Source organism: Paralichthys olivaceus, chromosome 7 (assembly GCF_024713975.1).
Source record: "Paralichthys olivaceus isolate ysfri-2021 chromosome 7, ASM2471397v2, whole genome shotgun sequence".
Classification (NCBI taxonomy): domain Eukaryota; kingdom Metazoa; phylum Chordata; class Actinopteri; order Pleuronectiformes; family Paralichthyidae; genus Paralichthys; species Paralichthys olivaceus.
Window position 1 is genome coordinate 23004968 of NC_091099.1, and position 17109 is coordinate 23022076.

General features: G+C 40.9%; 1 protein-coding gene across 1 annotated transcript; it reads right to left on the reverse strand.

Moving 5' to 3' along the window:
• Window positions 1–3317: 3317 nt before the first annotated feature.
• iqub (IQ motif and ubiquitin domain containing) lies at window positions 3318–16998 on the reverse strand. Its single transcript, XM_020079541.2, has 12 exons — window positions 16623–16998; window positions 14741–14875; window positions 11531–11698; window positions 10875–11050; window positions 7322–7477; window positions 5892–6102; window positions 5632–5807; window positions 4911–5081; window positions 4359–4535; window positions 4009–4257; window positions 3684–3869; window positions 3318–3485 (listed from the first exon to the last, which is right to left on the reverse strand). The coding sequence occupies exons 1-12, from the start codon at window positions 16765–16767 to the stop codon at window positions 3378–3380; spliced, it is 2058 nt and encodes a 685-aa protein (XP_019935100.2). The 5' UTR covers window positions 16768–16998; the 3' UTR covers window positions 3318–3377.
• Between the last annotated feature and the right edge of the window lie 111 nt (window positions 16999–17109).

The following is a 17109-nucleotide window of genomic DNA, read 5'->3' on the forward strand; positions in this document are numbered from 1 at the left end:
CTGGTTATCTCTGTACCCACAACAGTGAGATAGTAAGGCAACACAGCCTTTAATTTATGGCACTTAAGCAGGGCCACATTAGTGGGTGTCACGTTTGAATCTATTTGTGCACCTTGCAGTTGTAATTATGGTAACGGGTGAGGTCCTTGTAGGTGAGGGTCTGCAAAAACAGATCCATGCTAAAAGGTTTCATTTACATTTATCAGACACTTTTATCCAGAGGGAATTACTACAGGGGACAACACTAAAGCTTCAGTATAGTGGAAGAGCTTGATGTAAGGAGTACGTGCTAAATCTGTGATGGAGTTGTTGAAGAGTGGATTTCTTTACAGAGGATGGAGCTAGGCAAGTATTTTCCACCTAAATCCAGTTTTTGTGAGAGTGTAAAGAGAAAATGTAGTGCCTGAAAGTGTTTCTTTCTTTTGCAGATGAGCTCATTACATAGTCCTCTATTTAGACATCTCTACATAGTGAGTAGGGGGAAGTGACTAAGTGGGTGATTTCAGACACAACCCTTGTGTTTCTCTCTTACGTTACTTCCTTCTGTGTCTAATTTGCTGTCTGTGACTTTAGATTCTGTTCTCTCCTCTGTCTGGATTTTCCCTGCGCTTCAGTTTGTCCTAACATCTCTCGTGCCTGTATTTTTTTTTTCTTGGATTTTTTGTTTCGTTTTTCGGTTTCATGCATTTGGGTCTTCACCTTACTCTGGAAATGACATTTGCTTCCTTGATATGAGAAAGAAGCAAATCAGGCGGAGTTCCTCACTTGTTGCAAATACTATTAACAAACTATAAGGAAATTAAAAAATAATATAGCAACTAATACCTGCTTAATGCCACTAAACAGGGAGTCTACATGTTATTAAAAATATACTAAATCTGTCCTTTTGCCTCCTTACATTTTTTATTTATTTCAGTTTCATATGTGCCCTATTTTCAACTTGACATATATGATTAACGTTTAACAGAGGGTTCTGTGAGGTCAGATTGGACAAACTATATCTTAACTTCATATATTAAGGCTGCTTCAGAAACTAAATGTTGTAAAAAAAAAACAGTTGTGTTAACTTCTTTACACAAGGCTGTTCTTAACTTCCCTTTGAGTTCATTCCACAGCGATTTGTTTGAACTGAATCAAATTATCAAGATGGATACATCTGGAAATCTCTGAAACATGATGTTCTACTTTTTATACTCACACACACACACACACACACACACACACACACACACACACACACACACACACACAGTTACATTCCAGCCCAGCATATTTAGGATCTGTATAAATAATTACACCCCAGGTTTTCACGTCATTTGTCTATGAGGAAACACAGCACTGAGCTTGAATAATCAACTGACTTTATATTATATATTATATTTATATTCCTTGAATCCAAATAAATCTATTTTTGCTCAGAGCATGCATTAGCTATGAGACCTGTTATCATGAAGAAAACAATATATGTGTGGGCAAATGTAAACATGCACAGACTGAGAATAATTGCCTGATAATGATAGTGATACGACTCACCTTGCAGCCGCAGACTCTCTGCGGGTGTGAAAGCCTCTGCATACATCAGTGCGGTTAAACCTCTTATAATGGGCCTCACTGCTCACTAGACATCACAGGAACAGGGATACACTAGTGACAAACAAAGACAGCGTGTCGTTCCCTATTTGCACAAACATGTAAGATAAACATGGTTATCTTAAAGCCATTCCTTCAATATGTGGTTTCCTTTAACTTCTTATCCTCTTATCTAGAGCTGTTAAAGAGTTGCTAACTACATCAGTGACCTTTGACCCTTGGCTCCTGCCTCAGTCATTCAAAATGCATGAGATTCATTTTCACTGAATCATACCAGAGGGGGAAGAGAGTCAGGATGACCTGGAGATATTTTAGTTTTGCTTTACAGCATAAAAGATGGTAATTATAAAACAGAATAGTTGTAACATTACAACAGGAGAGTTAGCACAGCAATAAACACAAACAGTATAATACAAATTCAAGCACAAATACACAAGCGACTTAAAATATCCAGGAAAGTTTGCTGACCTGACTCTGTGCCCACAAACATCAGACCTGAGGTGGCATGAGAACTGTGTGAGGTCTTGGTGAGTAATCTTTCTGCAAAATTTAAAATGAACTGTAACAGCGTCTTGGCTTAGGCAGAGAAAAAGAGAATTTCAATCAGAAGGGTACCATTAACTAAATGTTAGAAAATTGGAGGTGTTCAGTAGTGACACCATCATTGTGTTGTAGGACATTCAATTTGAGAGGTCACCAGGTCCAATGGATAAGTAGAGTTGTGTATAATCAGTATAACAATCATAAAACAAACATGGTCTGATCAAGTGCTCTAGAGAAGTTCATACTCTGTAATGAAAATAAAATAGGTATTTTCATGATTTGTTGAGCTATTTGAATAGTGTGGTCCGAAGTGTCAAAGGCTGCACACCAATCTAAATGAACCAAAATTGACATTTGACAAAAGATTATTGAAACAAAACCATCTGAGTTTAGATTTATTTATTAACTTAAATGTGTAGAAAAATAGGAAGAAATCATCAAATGTGCACATTTACAAAGCATTTCCTTTTTTTGTCTTAAACAATTTAAATGAGTCAATTTTAAAATCCAAGCACAACTTTCAGTATTCATTTAAATGTAACTTTTTCCTGTTCCTTAAATGAAGTCCGACCCCAGTGAAGCAACGATGTTGAGACGCTGAAACTTCTCTTAACCTAGACGCCAACAGGCCGACGTCTCTGCACAGAGGTAATATACAGATGTGTTATCCTATAATTTTACAGAAACATTTTACATTTTAGTGGATTTTAAGTTGAAATGTTGCTATTTGTGTGACAAATAGTTTGAAATGGTCTGAATGTACAGAACCTGCATTCAACCGTGTGTAAATGTGTGGAGAGACTGGAGACAAAGAGAGGCTTGTACTCACTCATCTTCCACTGTAGTCAGACGCTGGTTTAAATTCCAGTTGTAATCATTTTCAGCTTCTTCTTACTGTTGCAACCACTTCTTAATTTCACTCATTTTTTAATGTACAAACTATCCTGTGGGTAAAAATGTTAAGTTTGTTAAAACTGATGACGTTCAAAATAACAATGCCTTCATTTCATTGAAGATCTTACACAGTTAAGGTTGAAATAACTTGTTTGGAAAATATCCAAAAAGATTAAAAACTTTGATTATGAATTTCTTATGCTTTTGGAGACATTTAAAGTTCACTGCACCTTATTTTAAAATAAGAGCACTCCAACCAAAATGAAAAGTACATGAGTCAGAAGCAGGAATGAATCAATAGAGAAGTTTATTTTCAGTTGGAGACAGAATGTTTTAGAAAGTGACAGACATTAGGGGCGTGAGACCAGGTACTCGGCCATGACAGGGCAGCTGCTGAAGTGACGTTGAGCCAGCATGTGCTTGTGCTCAATCCTTTGGATGAACGCTGCCTCGTATGTCTAACACACACACACACACACACACATTCACACACACACACACACACACACACACACACACACACACACACACACACACACACACACACACACACACACACACACACACACACACACACACACACACACACACACACAGAGTTAAAATTGCATTGGTTTCACTGTGTGAAGAGAGTGTAAATGCTTCTATGGACAGACCTTTTGGACGTCTCGAACCTCCACGTGAGCTGACGTCTCTTCTTTGGACAGAAGGATGCAGTTCCAGGGGCTCCAGTCTCTTTTTTGGTCCCAGCGGACAAACACCAGGTTGTAGAGGTCACTACTTGATTGGAGGGCCGAGCGGGACGCCCATACCACCTCCACCAGGTACTGCAAGTCCTCCACCTGAGAACACACACACATGGGTTACAGAGTTGGTCTATCCACACTATTAAAAGTGTGCAGGGAGTAAAAATGATTTGCTAAAGCACTAACTGAAAGAGTGAGATCAATAAAACACACAAATGCACATAGTAAAGAGGACCTGCAGCAAGAAGGGGATCTTGGCATCGTCACTGAGCTGCTGCTCATCGTCTCTCAGCCTCCTCAGCATATTGTTATAACAGGAGAGATCATAACGGCCTCCAGATATGTTGTCAAGCCTGGCACAGTCTCGGCACTGACCACTCAGACGGGGCCTGGCAGTCGGGCTGAAGTTGGCAGAGCTCAGGTAGCAACGACAGCTGCGACAGAGAAACACGTCGTTCTTCAGCTGGGACGGATTCTGAGGAACCTGGCATTGATTAAAGATTGTATTTAAACTGTGTATTTATATCCAACTTATATTAAAGGTTTTCCAAAGCATGATCTCACACAGCAGGGGTCTCTACACACCTTGAGCAGTTTGGCCACTTCAGGGTTGAATGCTGGTGTTTTGATGTATTGGAGAAACAGAGTGCTGATCCTCTTCCTTAGCCCCTCCAGACTGGCTGTCTTCATACCCCGAGTCATCAGGTCCACTTCCCTGTCAATCAAATCCACGATGTCCCTGGTCAGCCGACACCCGTGCTCCTGCACATTACGGACACAATCATGCTACACCACATGCTCATTTAAAAAACAACCGCTAAAGTACAGTGATGTCTAAACAGACCATTATAAAGCAACAAAAGTGAGTGTAAGTGCACAGTTGGAGCACAAGCAGGGTATATTTGAGTGCGAGCGCAGGGTTCTGGGGGAAAACATTACAAAGTGTGAAATCAATAAGTCCTGCTAACTTTTTATTGAATAAACTTTCTAGTATTCACTTGAGCTCAGAGTCTGTTCTGCATTAGTTTGTGTCAGCCTCTCATTGTGAGCTTTTCTACAGGAAGGGACCCATGTCTGCCTTAGTGCTAATCCTGAGAGTGTAATGTTGGATGTTGAACAGCGGTGAGTGTGTGGTACCTTGACGGTGTGTTTGAGCGTCATCAGGACGTGGAGTCTCTGCTCCTGGCTCACAGCGGGCTGGGTGACGTTGTTGTACAGATCTTGTAGCTCTCTGGCTCTGATGGTATGTTGACTGTCCATCTCGATGAGTCGACCGTCTGCTGCTCGCCACTGATGAGGAGCCGCAGACTGAAACACACAGCCGTTAAATGTACTGACGCTATCACTAAGAATATTCTGCTTCTGCTACAGCTACTGACAATATTATTTCTACCATGCTTTATTACAAACTGGTGTAGTGCCCATTGTAAACTGTTTGTTTGGACTGAGCTGTTTGCTCGGCCTGTGGTGATGCTGGTGGCAGCTTTCTTTTTTGAAAAGTTTCACACAGGGCTGTTCACATGTTTCTTCAAAGTTCAGTGAAAGACTCAGTATGAGGGTCACGACCTGGAGAATCTGTTGTGATTGAAAATGTCACTTATGATGATGAGTCCCAGCCCCCGCAGCTACAATGAGCTGGTGGAGGTTTAATCAGAGTTTATTGAATGTATCACTTGTCGCTGCGCTTCCTTGGGCCCTTAAAATGCACAAATTTAATTACCTAGATATTTTACATTTTACTATTTGGACGAGACTCAAAAAGTGAAACTACAATTTGAGTGCATATCTCAATGGACATTAAAACTTCTTCGGTCTGATGCAAAGAGTCGGGACAGAAGGAGGAGCAGTGACCTCTGACCTTGTCCAGGAACTTCCTGATGGTTTTGTCGTAGTTGTTTTCCTGGACGGCGATACGATGGCGTCCGATGGCTGCGATGAACTGAGTCTCCTGGTCCAGCAGCAAGCAGAGAGCTGCCTTCCTCTCAGCCCCTCGCATGGATGAATTGATCTGCTGCTCCTCCTCACACCTCCACTCTGAAACACACACAAACACATTTTTCATAAACATCACTTTCTCCCACCTCACACACAGTGCACCCTCCCCTTTTCTCCACGTACTCTCCAGGGCGTGGTACATCAGATTTAAGTCTTCCTTCCTCTGCGGGTTCATCCAGCGTCGTTGGCGGTCTCTCAGCTGCTCCTCCTTCTCCTGTGTCCCCCTACTCTTCTGCACCTCCAGCCAGGCCAGTCTCCGATCCCGCTCTTTCCTCAGCTGGTCCACCACCTGCCGGGCCAACCAGCGCCGAGCAAACGACTGCAGGCAGATCACCTGTGTGGGTGACGAAAACAAGTCATGACATGAACAACATGAAACTTAACCACTAAATCCTACACACTGATCCTTTAACTATAACATTTTCATTATTAAAACTTATAGCCCCATTTTCATTGATGTGTAAAGTGGACATACTATGGATTCATGTTTTTTGGTAGGACTGTTGCAAAAGAAAAGAATTTAAAAAAAAAAATCGGACCCTACCCAAATACAAACTGACAAGAGTTAGGGAAAAATATTATTTATGTAGTTGACAGCTCTGGCTCAGGAGGTCAGTGGATTGATCTACGTCTTTCCAATTCTACCTGCAAAAGTGTCATTGGGCAAGATACTGAATCCCTGATTGCACCTGATGTCTGTGCCAGCAGAATGTGGAAAACTTCCTTTTTTCAAAGCAGGCTTGTTACTTTTGTTTTAAGGCCTTTGTGGGGAATTATTATTTATTTCTATTTGTATCAAAGCACTGTTTTCCCAAAATCAAGCCAGATTTGAGACTAAATGAACAATAAGAAAAGACGATTCGTTGATGAATATCTCTTGGTGCATATCATGCAAAACATACTACTGTAACGTGGCAACCTTCACAATAAAGCAGGGCAACAAAACATCCCCTAACTCTGAACTTACTTGAATTAAGAATACTTCATTTCATTAAAGCCTCCAAATTTCCTTCTGGGCAATTTTTCATGCTCAATAATATTTTCTTTCTTGACCCTGTTGTAGCATTTTGTTTTTTATTTGATTTGAATTAAGGGTGCCTGAATTTTAATAGTCCTTCAACTATATTAATGTGACTTGAGTGTCAGTTTGCTTTGCACATGTAGAGCTGGTAGAAACGGGGTTACTTTTTACTTTTATACGTTGAGTTCATTTTAGAGCCTGTACTTTTATACTTTTACTTGAGTAAAGATGTTGAATCAATGCTTATACTTTGCATGAGTAATTTATGACACAAGTATCTTTACTTCTACTCGAGTAAAGAATGTGGATACTTTTGCCACCTCTGCTGTCAGAACTAACACAGACCTGGATTTCTATTTTTTTGCTCTAGTATAAGTGACAGGATTTGTTTGTCCAAAAGTTTAGTCCAGAACAAAGTATGTCTAAATTCAGTGTAGTGAACACTCATGACGATGTACAGGAGGTTACTTTCCACACAACTGTGCGGCTCTCTTTTCTACATTATGCACCAGGTATTATGTATAAAACCCACAGCTCTCAGCCTCTTATCGTGGTACTCAGCAGCAGTGATGTAGTTGCCAGGGGCGACCAGCTTGTCGTTGATACAGGAGACGTAGCAGCCGATCCCTCTCATCTGGGTTGAGGCATTGACTGGACACTGCTCTGCCTGAGACTTCAGCTCCACTGTCTTGACAGAGAGACAGAAACACACAAGACAGATGAGTTTCGTCTAACACAGGTAACCATTGTGGGTAAAAAAAAAACATCTTAAATTCTCTCAAGTCAAACAGTGGAAATATTGATTGAATCTTGTGGTTTGGGCCGAGGGGAGATGAACTGTCTGCTCTGAAAACAGACTTCAACATAAGCTGATGTGCTGATATGGATGAGCGTTGTAATGCAGGGAGCAGGGCGGTGGTGAACAGCCTGAGGACAGAGTTTGGGTCAAAGGCTTCAGGCTGTTAATTTGTGTTCACTGCAGACGAGCTGCTGGGTAACATTTAGCATTTTTCACACTTGTGGCACAGATTGATGAAGCTTGAGTAACGTGAAAAAAGCAGTTTACACTCAAATATTTAATTATCCATGACCTTTTAAAGTCTCATCTCAGAAAGGAACAGTACATGTTAGATGCACTAGTTGGAATCTTTGGGTTGGGGTTAAGTGCCACTTTATAGAATTGCAAGGGTTACAGAAACAAATAGTAAATTGGAAAAACACAAAAAAATTATGAAATCAAAAGTCAGAGAGGCTCGATTTTAAATCTACACAAATAATCTAAAGAACTGCAGAAAAAGGATCCTGCACCAGGAGCTTTTGCCTTGGTTATAGACGGAGTACCTTATAAATAGTAAATGATCTGTATTTATAGAGCACTTGTCTAGTCTTGGTGACCACCCACAGGACTTTACAGTACAGTTGTTTTGCCATTCATCCATTCATACAGTGCTTCTATGGGCAGCACTTTTTTCCTATGAGGGGGTCACTTGGGGTTCAGAATCTTGCCCAAGAAGACTTGGATTGAGCCGTCTGGTTGGAGGATGACCGCTCTACCCCTGTGCCTTTGATACCTGAGCAGAGTTCAACCTGCATTTTTACCTGAAGGTGTTTGAATTCCTAACAGGAAGAAAAAACCAACAGCACAAACCTGTAGATGGATTCAGGAGGAGCTGGTGGAACCTGATCCTACAAACCCCTGTTTGTTGGGTTGGTTACTTTTGTTTGTTGTGTTGGTTGAAGGATACTGAAGTTGACACATGCACTTTCAAATGCATCTGCTCCAGCCTGTCTACTATTGTACAGCAACAAAGTTAAGGGTCAGAGGTCTGTGATTGAGAGAAAACTATCAGGCTGCCATCGTCATTATATATATATTTTCTCACAGTAATAGTTTTTGTTCTGTTTGTTTTATTTGTTCTGTATTTGATTGGGAATAAGAACAATGTAAGAAAACATGTAAATGTAAAACTATTCTAAAATAATAAATCTAACGAGTGTGGATTAGATTTGATGTGGTGATAAAAAAGAGAAAAGAGCAGAAAGAGAGGTGGCAGGATCATGAAGGCAACAGGCTGCTGTTCTATGATGTGTAAAGAGAGCTACAACCAGACAGACGTCTCAGTGGTGTGTGTCTTTGTTGATCTGGAACGAGCCCACCAGCATCATTAGAGAGACAGAGGCTGTGTGACAGTGAGATACCTGCAGGAGGGTGAAGGTTAGTGAGTCGTACTCCACCTCCATGTGACAAAGGCACACACACACACCTACTGAGAGCTGGTGAGATAAACATGCCTTCTGATTAAGACTAAAACATTTCCATCAAAATGATTACTTTGTGGGAACAAACACTCCATCTTAAAATACCAGGGTCTCATTCCCTGCCAAAACCACACAGAAATCATTATAAAATGATATTTATTCAGCTTTATGATGTGTGTTTGACCTTCTATGTTAAGTGCCTTGAGATAATCTATATTATGATTTGGCGCTGTCCAAATATTTGAATTGTTCCTTTTCCTAATTCTGGTATTAATTTTCATTAAAAACTTATTTGAGGTGGACAAAAAGGTTCAGAGACTGATGAAAACCCAGGTGGCTGGACACAGCCATGAAGGTAGAGGGAGGGGTTGAGACAGCGTGGAGTAGAACTGCTGCTCCAGGTTAGAGGAGGACCGTTGAGGTGGTTGCATCTTGTTAGGATGCTTCCTGGATCCCTTGGAAGATACTGGGCACAACAAACCACGAGGAGAGCCCAGGTTGGATCCAGAACTTGCTGGAGGGACTACATATCCCATCCTACCTGGGAACACCTCAGGATCCCCCAAGAAGAGCAAGAGACCATCCTTGACCTGCTGCCTCTTTGACCCAAGCCCGAATAAGTGGAAGATTCTCAGTTTGGAAACATGTAAATCAACCCCTCTGCTCAACCACATGCTACCGCCTGCTTGTTTACACAGACAGCCAGACCTCATAGTTTCATCCAAACAAACTTTAACCTGACAAACAGAAATGTGTCTGGCACTGTGGATTATTTGGATGGAACTGGCTGAAGGGGGTCAGCAGGCATCTCATTAACATTGGTTCTTCTGCCTCCCTCAAATATACCTTCAAAGATTAGTTCACTCTCCTGTAGACTTGTTGCTGTTAATGTTACCACACTATGTGTGTTGACACATGTCATCTTCATCAATCTGTTGTTGCATTGTGTGTTCTTTTGAAGTAGAGAACGAAGATCCATTGAATCGAGAATTCCTGACTTAATGATTTGAGACTGATTATTGATTAAATAATATAAATCTGATGGATAGGAGCTGGTGCCCCTTTTCACAACAAGTGCAAATTCATCTTAGTGCTTACATTGAAAAAATCTAAATGATTGTATGGTAAGGTTTTTCTTTGCAGGTTGAATTTGAAGGATCTAGTGGCATCTAGTGACGAGGTTTCAGAATGCAACCACCAACATACCCCCTTCCCTCAGCCTCCTCTTGTGTGTAGGGGAACTTACAGTGGCTCACAGGCAACACAAATGCAACAGACTCTATTTAAGCCAGTGTTTTTTTTTTTTTCATTCTCAGCTACTGAAGAAACGTGTTGGAGCAGCATGACGTCTGTGAAAGAGGAGCTGCTCCTGACAGAGACAAAAAGGGCTAATTTTACTGTTACCAAATAAATGACAATTCTTAAAATACATTACATGTCTGCTAATAGATCCTCCTACATCCTCCACACTGGACCTTTCTGAATCAGACTAATTAGTGTAAAATGAATGCTCACAGAGAGGTGTTGCTGAGACCATCCGTCTTGTTCAAGAATCTCATTTCCACATGCTCTCGCTCTCTTTCTGTCTATAATTAGATTGTTTAATTTGCACTTGAGTATCGTGTTCTGTCTCATGCCTGAATGTTAGTGCAGTTTTGCATTTTTTAATGACTTTTAAAAACACAGCACAAACTGAGTATCACCAGCTGATGAAGGTCTGTTTGGTTTCATGTATTATTTTTCTATTTTTATTGTGTCTTTCCTTCTTTTAAAGTTTGACACTGGTGTTATTGTGAATTTTCTTTCTTTGACGCACTTTTCTTTACCTGTGTATCCCGGCTGAAGACGACCACTCCTCTGTCAGTTCTCCTCTTGGGCAGGGTCTGGATGGCAGCGTGATGGTACTCCACCCCTGTCAGTCGGTGTCTGTAGCCACCCACGAAGGCCTTCTGCTGGCGAGGACGCTCGATCTCCACCACCACCTCCTGGAACACTCCATCATCTGGCAGTTGTGTTTGTTAGTCTCATTTATTTCTTTAATGATGAAAACATATTTATAAAACTACGACTTGAATCTAATGTAGCAGCTTATGTTAATATTTATTTGGGATTGGGTGTATTGTATGTTGTGATACACCCTGTTGTGACCTGCTTCATTTACAGGGAAGTATTGTTGTGTGAAAAGATTTAATTAACATAACATTTTTCTGGCTCCCTCTGATTTGTTTTCGAGACACAAATCACTGATCATTATTAATTGTTTTGAGGTAATTTATTGTGATTTACATGAGCATTGCATTTACACTGTTAGTGACAGTAGATAAATAAATCAAGTAGAAGTTTTGATGCAAACTATTAAAGGAAGACTCAGGGGCCAAACATTTGGTAAGAGGGCGAGATTTGGCCCATGGGCGGCTATTTAACTACCTCTGTTCAACAACACATTGTGTAAAGGACAGTGCAGAGGGCAGGGTGCTCGTACCTGTTTGCACTCGGACACTGATGACGTCCGGCATGCTGTCATTCTCTGGAGGACGAAGGGGGCGGAGTGGATGGGTGGTCGGGTCGGTGGAGCTCATCTCTAGCCGGGTGGAGCTGTGAGGCCGGACGCCAAGCTCCATCAGGCTCTGCTTTCCCTCCACCACCCTGCCTGGAAAACAACAACAGACCAACCAGTCACAGATTTAGAAAGAAACCATAAGAAAACAACATGGAAGATGATTAGATGAAGCACGCTTCGGCGGCGCCTCCGTCACTCCATGTGCAGATGCTTTTGATAACAAGTTTGTAACTGGTGTTTTAAATTGCAGCTCCTTTATTGGTCACAACATACTGAGTCAAAGTCTCTCTGAAAAAACTGGGACCACATTGAAATCAACATGAACATCAAATATATTAAAAAAAAGGAGACATCAGATTCTAAGTTCTTCATGTTGGGGCTGGGAGGTTTAAGAATGGTGCTCCTTGTCATGGGGTGCAGCAGATTTATGAGATTCAGCCTGATACCTAGTACAGACGTGGTGATAGGTCAAAAATATATGTTTTTTTATTCAAGAGCATGTTTATGAATAACTTTAAGTCAACTAGGAAAAAGAAGGAAATATCACACAAGACCTAATTTCACCAAAAAGTACAGTTATCTTATCTTGCATGTAAAAATGCAAATTAAATCTTTCTGAGCTACTTTCATGGCTTTATTTGATAACACAGTGAAGGAGAGGAACTGTTGTGGCTGGCCAGGAGTCGAACGGCAGACTAATGCACCGTAATCATCCCACTCTGGGAAGTGTCTGACAGTGCAGGCGGAGTGAATCAATCAACCAAGTATAGCCCATATTCACAAATCATCATTTGTCTCAAGGGCTTAACAAGGTGTGATATCTTCTGTCCTTAACCCTTTAACAGGGAAGAAACTATAGAAACATCAGTGAGAGCCACAGGTGAGGGATCCTCTACTTGGATGGACAGATGAGTGTGTGAAAAGAAACCAAGAATTACTTTTCTATGGACAGAGTTAGTGTCCGCAGTGATTCATTTTCAAAAATAAGCAACCAAGTGATCTGCAAAGGGAAAACAAAATCACTTGTATAATACAAGACGGACTGATTTGACAGTGAAGAAATGTCATTTCAGTCAAATATAAAATAGGTAGAGATGTGTTTTGCTCTTCAGATCACCGTACAAGGAGAATTTTGCATCTTTTGAGTGTTAAAGCTTTTGCAGTAACTTCTTCCATTTGCACAAACAAAAACTAATAAGAGACACCGGTTAGAACATCTGACCTCTGCAGCTCATCCAGAATGCAGCAGCTCAACTGGTCTTTAACTTACCTAAGTTCTCTCACACCACACCTCCGCTCCCTTCACTGCCAGTTACCAGTGGCTGCCCATATCCACCTCAAAACACTATAGTTCTTGTGTACCGTGCCGTAATCGGATCGGGCCCTGTCTAAATCCAGGACATGGTTAAACCTTACACCCCAGCTCGTCCACTCCGCTGTGCATCGGCCAATCGGCTTGCTGCTCCCTCACTGTGAGGGACACCTAGTCACTCAACAACATCACAACTGAAGGGAACGGCAGAAAGTCTACACATCATCCGCCGCAGGATAAAGACACATCTCTTCAGACTACACCTCGGCTAAGAAGATGGTCTAAGTCAAGTTGATCTTATACTGTATATTAAACTTCCATGTAGCACTTGGTAGTTTTTTTTTTTTTAAGCTAATACTTACATGATTCTTGCTTCTGGGTGTGTACCCTCATGGTTGATGCACTTACTGGAAGTCACTTTGAATAAAAGCATCAGCTGAATGACATGTAATGTAATGTAAGCACAGAAATGTGCTCCCATTGTTGCTGGTTTCCATAATATTGTTACCAGCTGATAAATATTCAGTTACTTTAAACTGGCTGTAATATCTTTATGTTCCCAAAGAGGGACAATGAGAAACTTTCGATTTTTAAAGATGTGAGGTTCTCAAACGATCTAATTCTTTTCAACAGCTCCATGGTAAGAATGAAGGTAGCAGAGTTATAGGTTACTTGAGCAGTTTTTTTTATAATTGTGCCGAAACTTTACACTGAGCTACGTCACTCCCTTGCAAGTGAACAGTGAAGCAGGTCTTCTCCACCCCCTCAACATAACACAGCTCACCTTGTGTAATGTATGATGCAGGTGACTAACATTGGCAATAAAAGTAATTTAATGCCGTTAAAGAAGAAGGCGGTTAAGTTCAATTCTGATCCGAGTCTTACTCTATCATATCATCATCCTGGTGATAAATTCTCCCATAAACCTACTTTCCCCCATCCCCTAAAAAAAACAAAAGAACAATGAGCCGTTCTTTTGAAGGGCTCTTGGAAAAGATCGGAGCCTTAAGATCCAGCTCAGTTTTTTTGTAAAATATCATGATGTTACAGTGAAATTGACTTTTGACCCGTTGGATAGAAAATGTCATCAGTTCATCATATTATCTTCAGTAGATATTTGTGTTAAATGTTCTCATTGTTAGCGTGTGAACTCTGTTATGTGAGGTCACAATGACCTTAATGTTTTACCTTTTCCCATCGCCAACTGCTCAACTTGATCTTTGACCCAACAGTCTCGTGTCCCCAGTATTAAATAATGGATAGAAAAGGGGTTTTGTTTGTTTAATATTATGATGTTACAGTGAAGCTGACCTTTGACCTGTGGGACAGAAAACATTTTATCTACTTTATTGTTAAAGGGACCGAACATTTTTGTTAGGGGGCTGGTTCTGGCTCATGGGTGGCTATTTAAATACCACTGCTAAATAAATACCCTAAAATAAACACACACACACACACACACACACACACACACACACTCTCTCTCTCTCCCCTCCTGTTAGTGTAGAATATTGTTATATATATAATGTTATATGAAGATGACCTTTGACGCGTTGGTTTCAAAATGTCATCACTTCATCATTTTATTCCAGCAGACCTTTGTGTGAAATCCTGTCACAGTTAGAATCTCAGAATTCTTGAATTATATGAGGTCACAGTGACCATGTTTTAAGTTTTACCTCCAAAATCTAACCAGTTCTTTCTTGAGTCCAGCTTGTACAACTTTTAAAGAATTCCCCTAATGGTGAGAGAGATACTGCATTTACATGAGCAGGAGGGACCACCAGGAGGCAGGGCTGTTGATATGGAAACAGACTTACCGTCCAAAGAGATCTGCAGCACCTCCACAGGAACCCTGAGCTCTGAGGAGAGGTGACACTTCAGCTCCTGAATGCTGAGACCGATGGCGAACGCCACCGTCATCACATGACCCTCTGGCACCAGCACCACCTTCACTGCAATCGCATACAGAGACATACGTCACAGTCTGTGGGTTTACCTCTGAAAGCTGCCAATGTCTTTGGGGTTTGGATTTTAATTAAATTAGTTTCATGAAATTAGTCCAAGGAAACCAAACTTTTTATTTCTTATAAAGTGATTTTACTGGTGTCATTGTGAAGGTTTTATTCAGTCCACTTCCTTCATTATTCATTCAGCTCTTTAATTCTATATAATAGACAATGAGGGACTTTTTCCATTTAAATCTCCAGTAACCAGCTACTTGTTCGAGCTTTTACAAGATACTGATTGCCATGCTGTATGAACCCTTCGTCAGTTTACATGGAAACACCACACGTCTGAGGTACCTCACTGCCGTCACTTCATCCACAGATACATTATTCATCAGTCCCAGATTACATTTGCAAGATCTGCATTTTGCATTCTTGGCATGTTTACATCAATACTATATGAGTTAACATAAAATTGAGATGAACATTAGCAATCTGTGACAAATGGATTGGGGAATGTGTCATCTGTCAACAGATCTCTTCAACTGAGCCAAAATCTAATATTGTAGGTTTTATCTTTACAATGGATATACTATCACACAGAAATCAACAGGATTTCATTTGGGAGATGAAATGAGGCAGCATCAGGACCAGTGTGATGATGAAAGTTCAACAGTCTTTCTTTTTTTCTTGGATCTGTTTTATACATAACTACTTGTTATTGTAACTATTTAAATCACATTTTGTCTCATTTTCCTTTTCTATTATTTTTTTTTTTCAAATTCCATTATGTAGAACCTCATTACTTGTTACCTTAGTAACAACTGCATTTTGCCATGTTATTAAACTTTATTTAAGATTTTGACATGGGACATTTTCAGCATTTTTGTTCATTTCTCAAAGAATAATTGATGGATCTTGATGAGAAAATGTTTCATGGAATGATATTTATGAGTGCGTGAGATTGGAATTTATGATTTTAAATGTGGTTTCATATAAGGACACTGTCGGACCTAGGTGGAGGTATGTTGTCTACTGAGTGACATTCTAGTTTATTCATGTTTTAGTCATTGCATGATTAAATTTGCACATTGTGAAACACATTGAAACACTGGTTCAAAACACCTATTTACTAAGCTGTAAACACACTGTTGTCTTGTGTTCATGTTACTTGAAACAAGGTAAACAATGGACTTTTGACTTTATACTCAGTTTCAGACCTGTTGGTTTTGTGTGAGAGTCATCCTGCGTCAGGCGGATGTACTGGAGACAACCAGACTCAGGGTGACATTCTAGTTACTTGATGGAATGTGCAGAACAAGTTAACTTAATTGGGTCAGTAATCACATAATGAAAACATCAGCACCAAGCACATTAGATAGAAGATATTAAAAAAGGATACACTGACAGTAAAACATTTTTGGAAGTAGTTTTTGTATCATACACATTTGTCCATAATGTAGGTTCTGAATTGTTTGACATTGTTTAATATAGTTTTCCTTTTGGTGCTGAATAATATCAGATTGAGGATGTTCACATCCTCCATCATAAAGTAAACCAGCTGTCAGTGTGGAGTTTGCCACATGTCCTGCTCTCTGAGCTCCCTGAGTGTGTGCAGTGTGTAGTGGTGGGATCAGGACAGTTGTATTAATATCTAAACAAGATGGATTCGTATGATGATGACCGGTGCACTGACACATGTTTTCACCAAAGTTTGCACATGAGGATCGAACACGGAACAGTGTGCGCTCACCTGTGGCCCAGCTGTCAGCCTCTCCTCCGCCACTCCCCGGGTCTCTGTCGCCCCCTGGCGGCTCCTCTGCAGCTCTTCCACCTGGTAGTGTGCTGGTTTCCGTGATGTGTCCCTCCCTGTCTTCGTCTGCTCTCTGCTCGGACATGGCTCAGTGCTAACGGAGCACTTGTTAGCTTCCTCACGACGCTGACATTGAACAGAGGAGCTTTAAATCACCGGAGCAGTGAGTGACGGTGGACACGGTGAGAAGCTGCTCCTCTGTCCGTCACACTGAGCGTCTCCTGTGGCCCTGGGCTGCTTTTATCTGCTTCAATGAACGTGACTGTGACTTTTAGCATCGAGCAGCTAACACTGTCCCCTAGCCCTTACCTTGGTTTCCTGGCGACGGCCATAGTTTACACGTCTCCATAGCAACCGCCCCCTGTTAGTGATCAGGGGCGGAGCACAAACATTTGTGGTCTATACACATTCTGTAAGATTGATAATA

Coding starts and splice junctions, on each gene's coding strand:
- iqub (XM_020079541.2), bottom strand. CDS start 16,767: ATGTCCGAGCAGAGAGCAGACGAAGACAGGGAGGGACACATCACGGAA. Junction 6,103..7,321: donor ACGATAAGAGGCTGAGAGCT/GTGGGTTTTATA, acceptor TCACCCACACAG/GTGATCTGCCTGCAGTCGTT. Junction 3,486..3,683: donor AGGTTCGAGACGTCCAAAAG/GTCTGTCCATAG, acceptor TGTGTGTGTTAG/ACATACGAGGCAGCGTTCAT.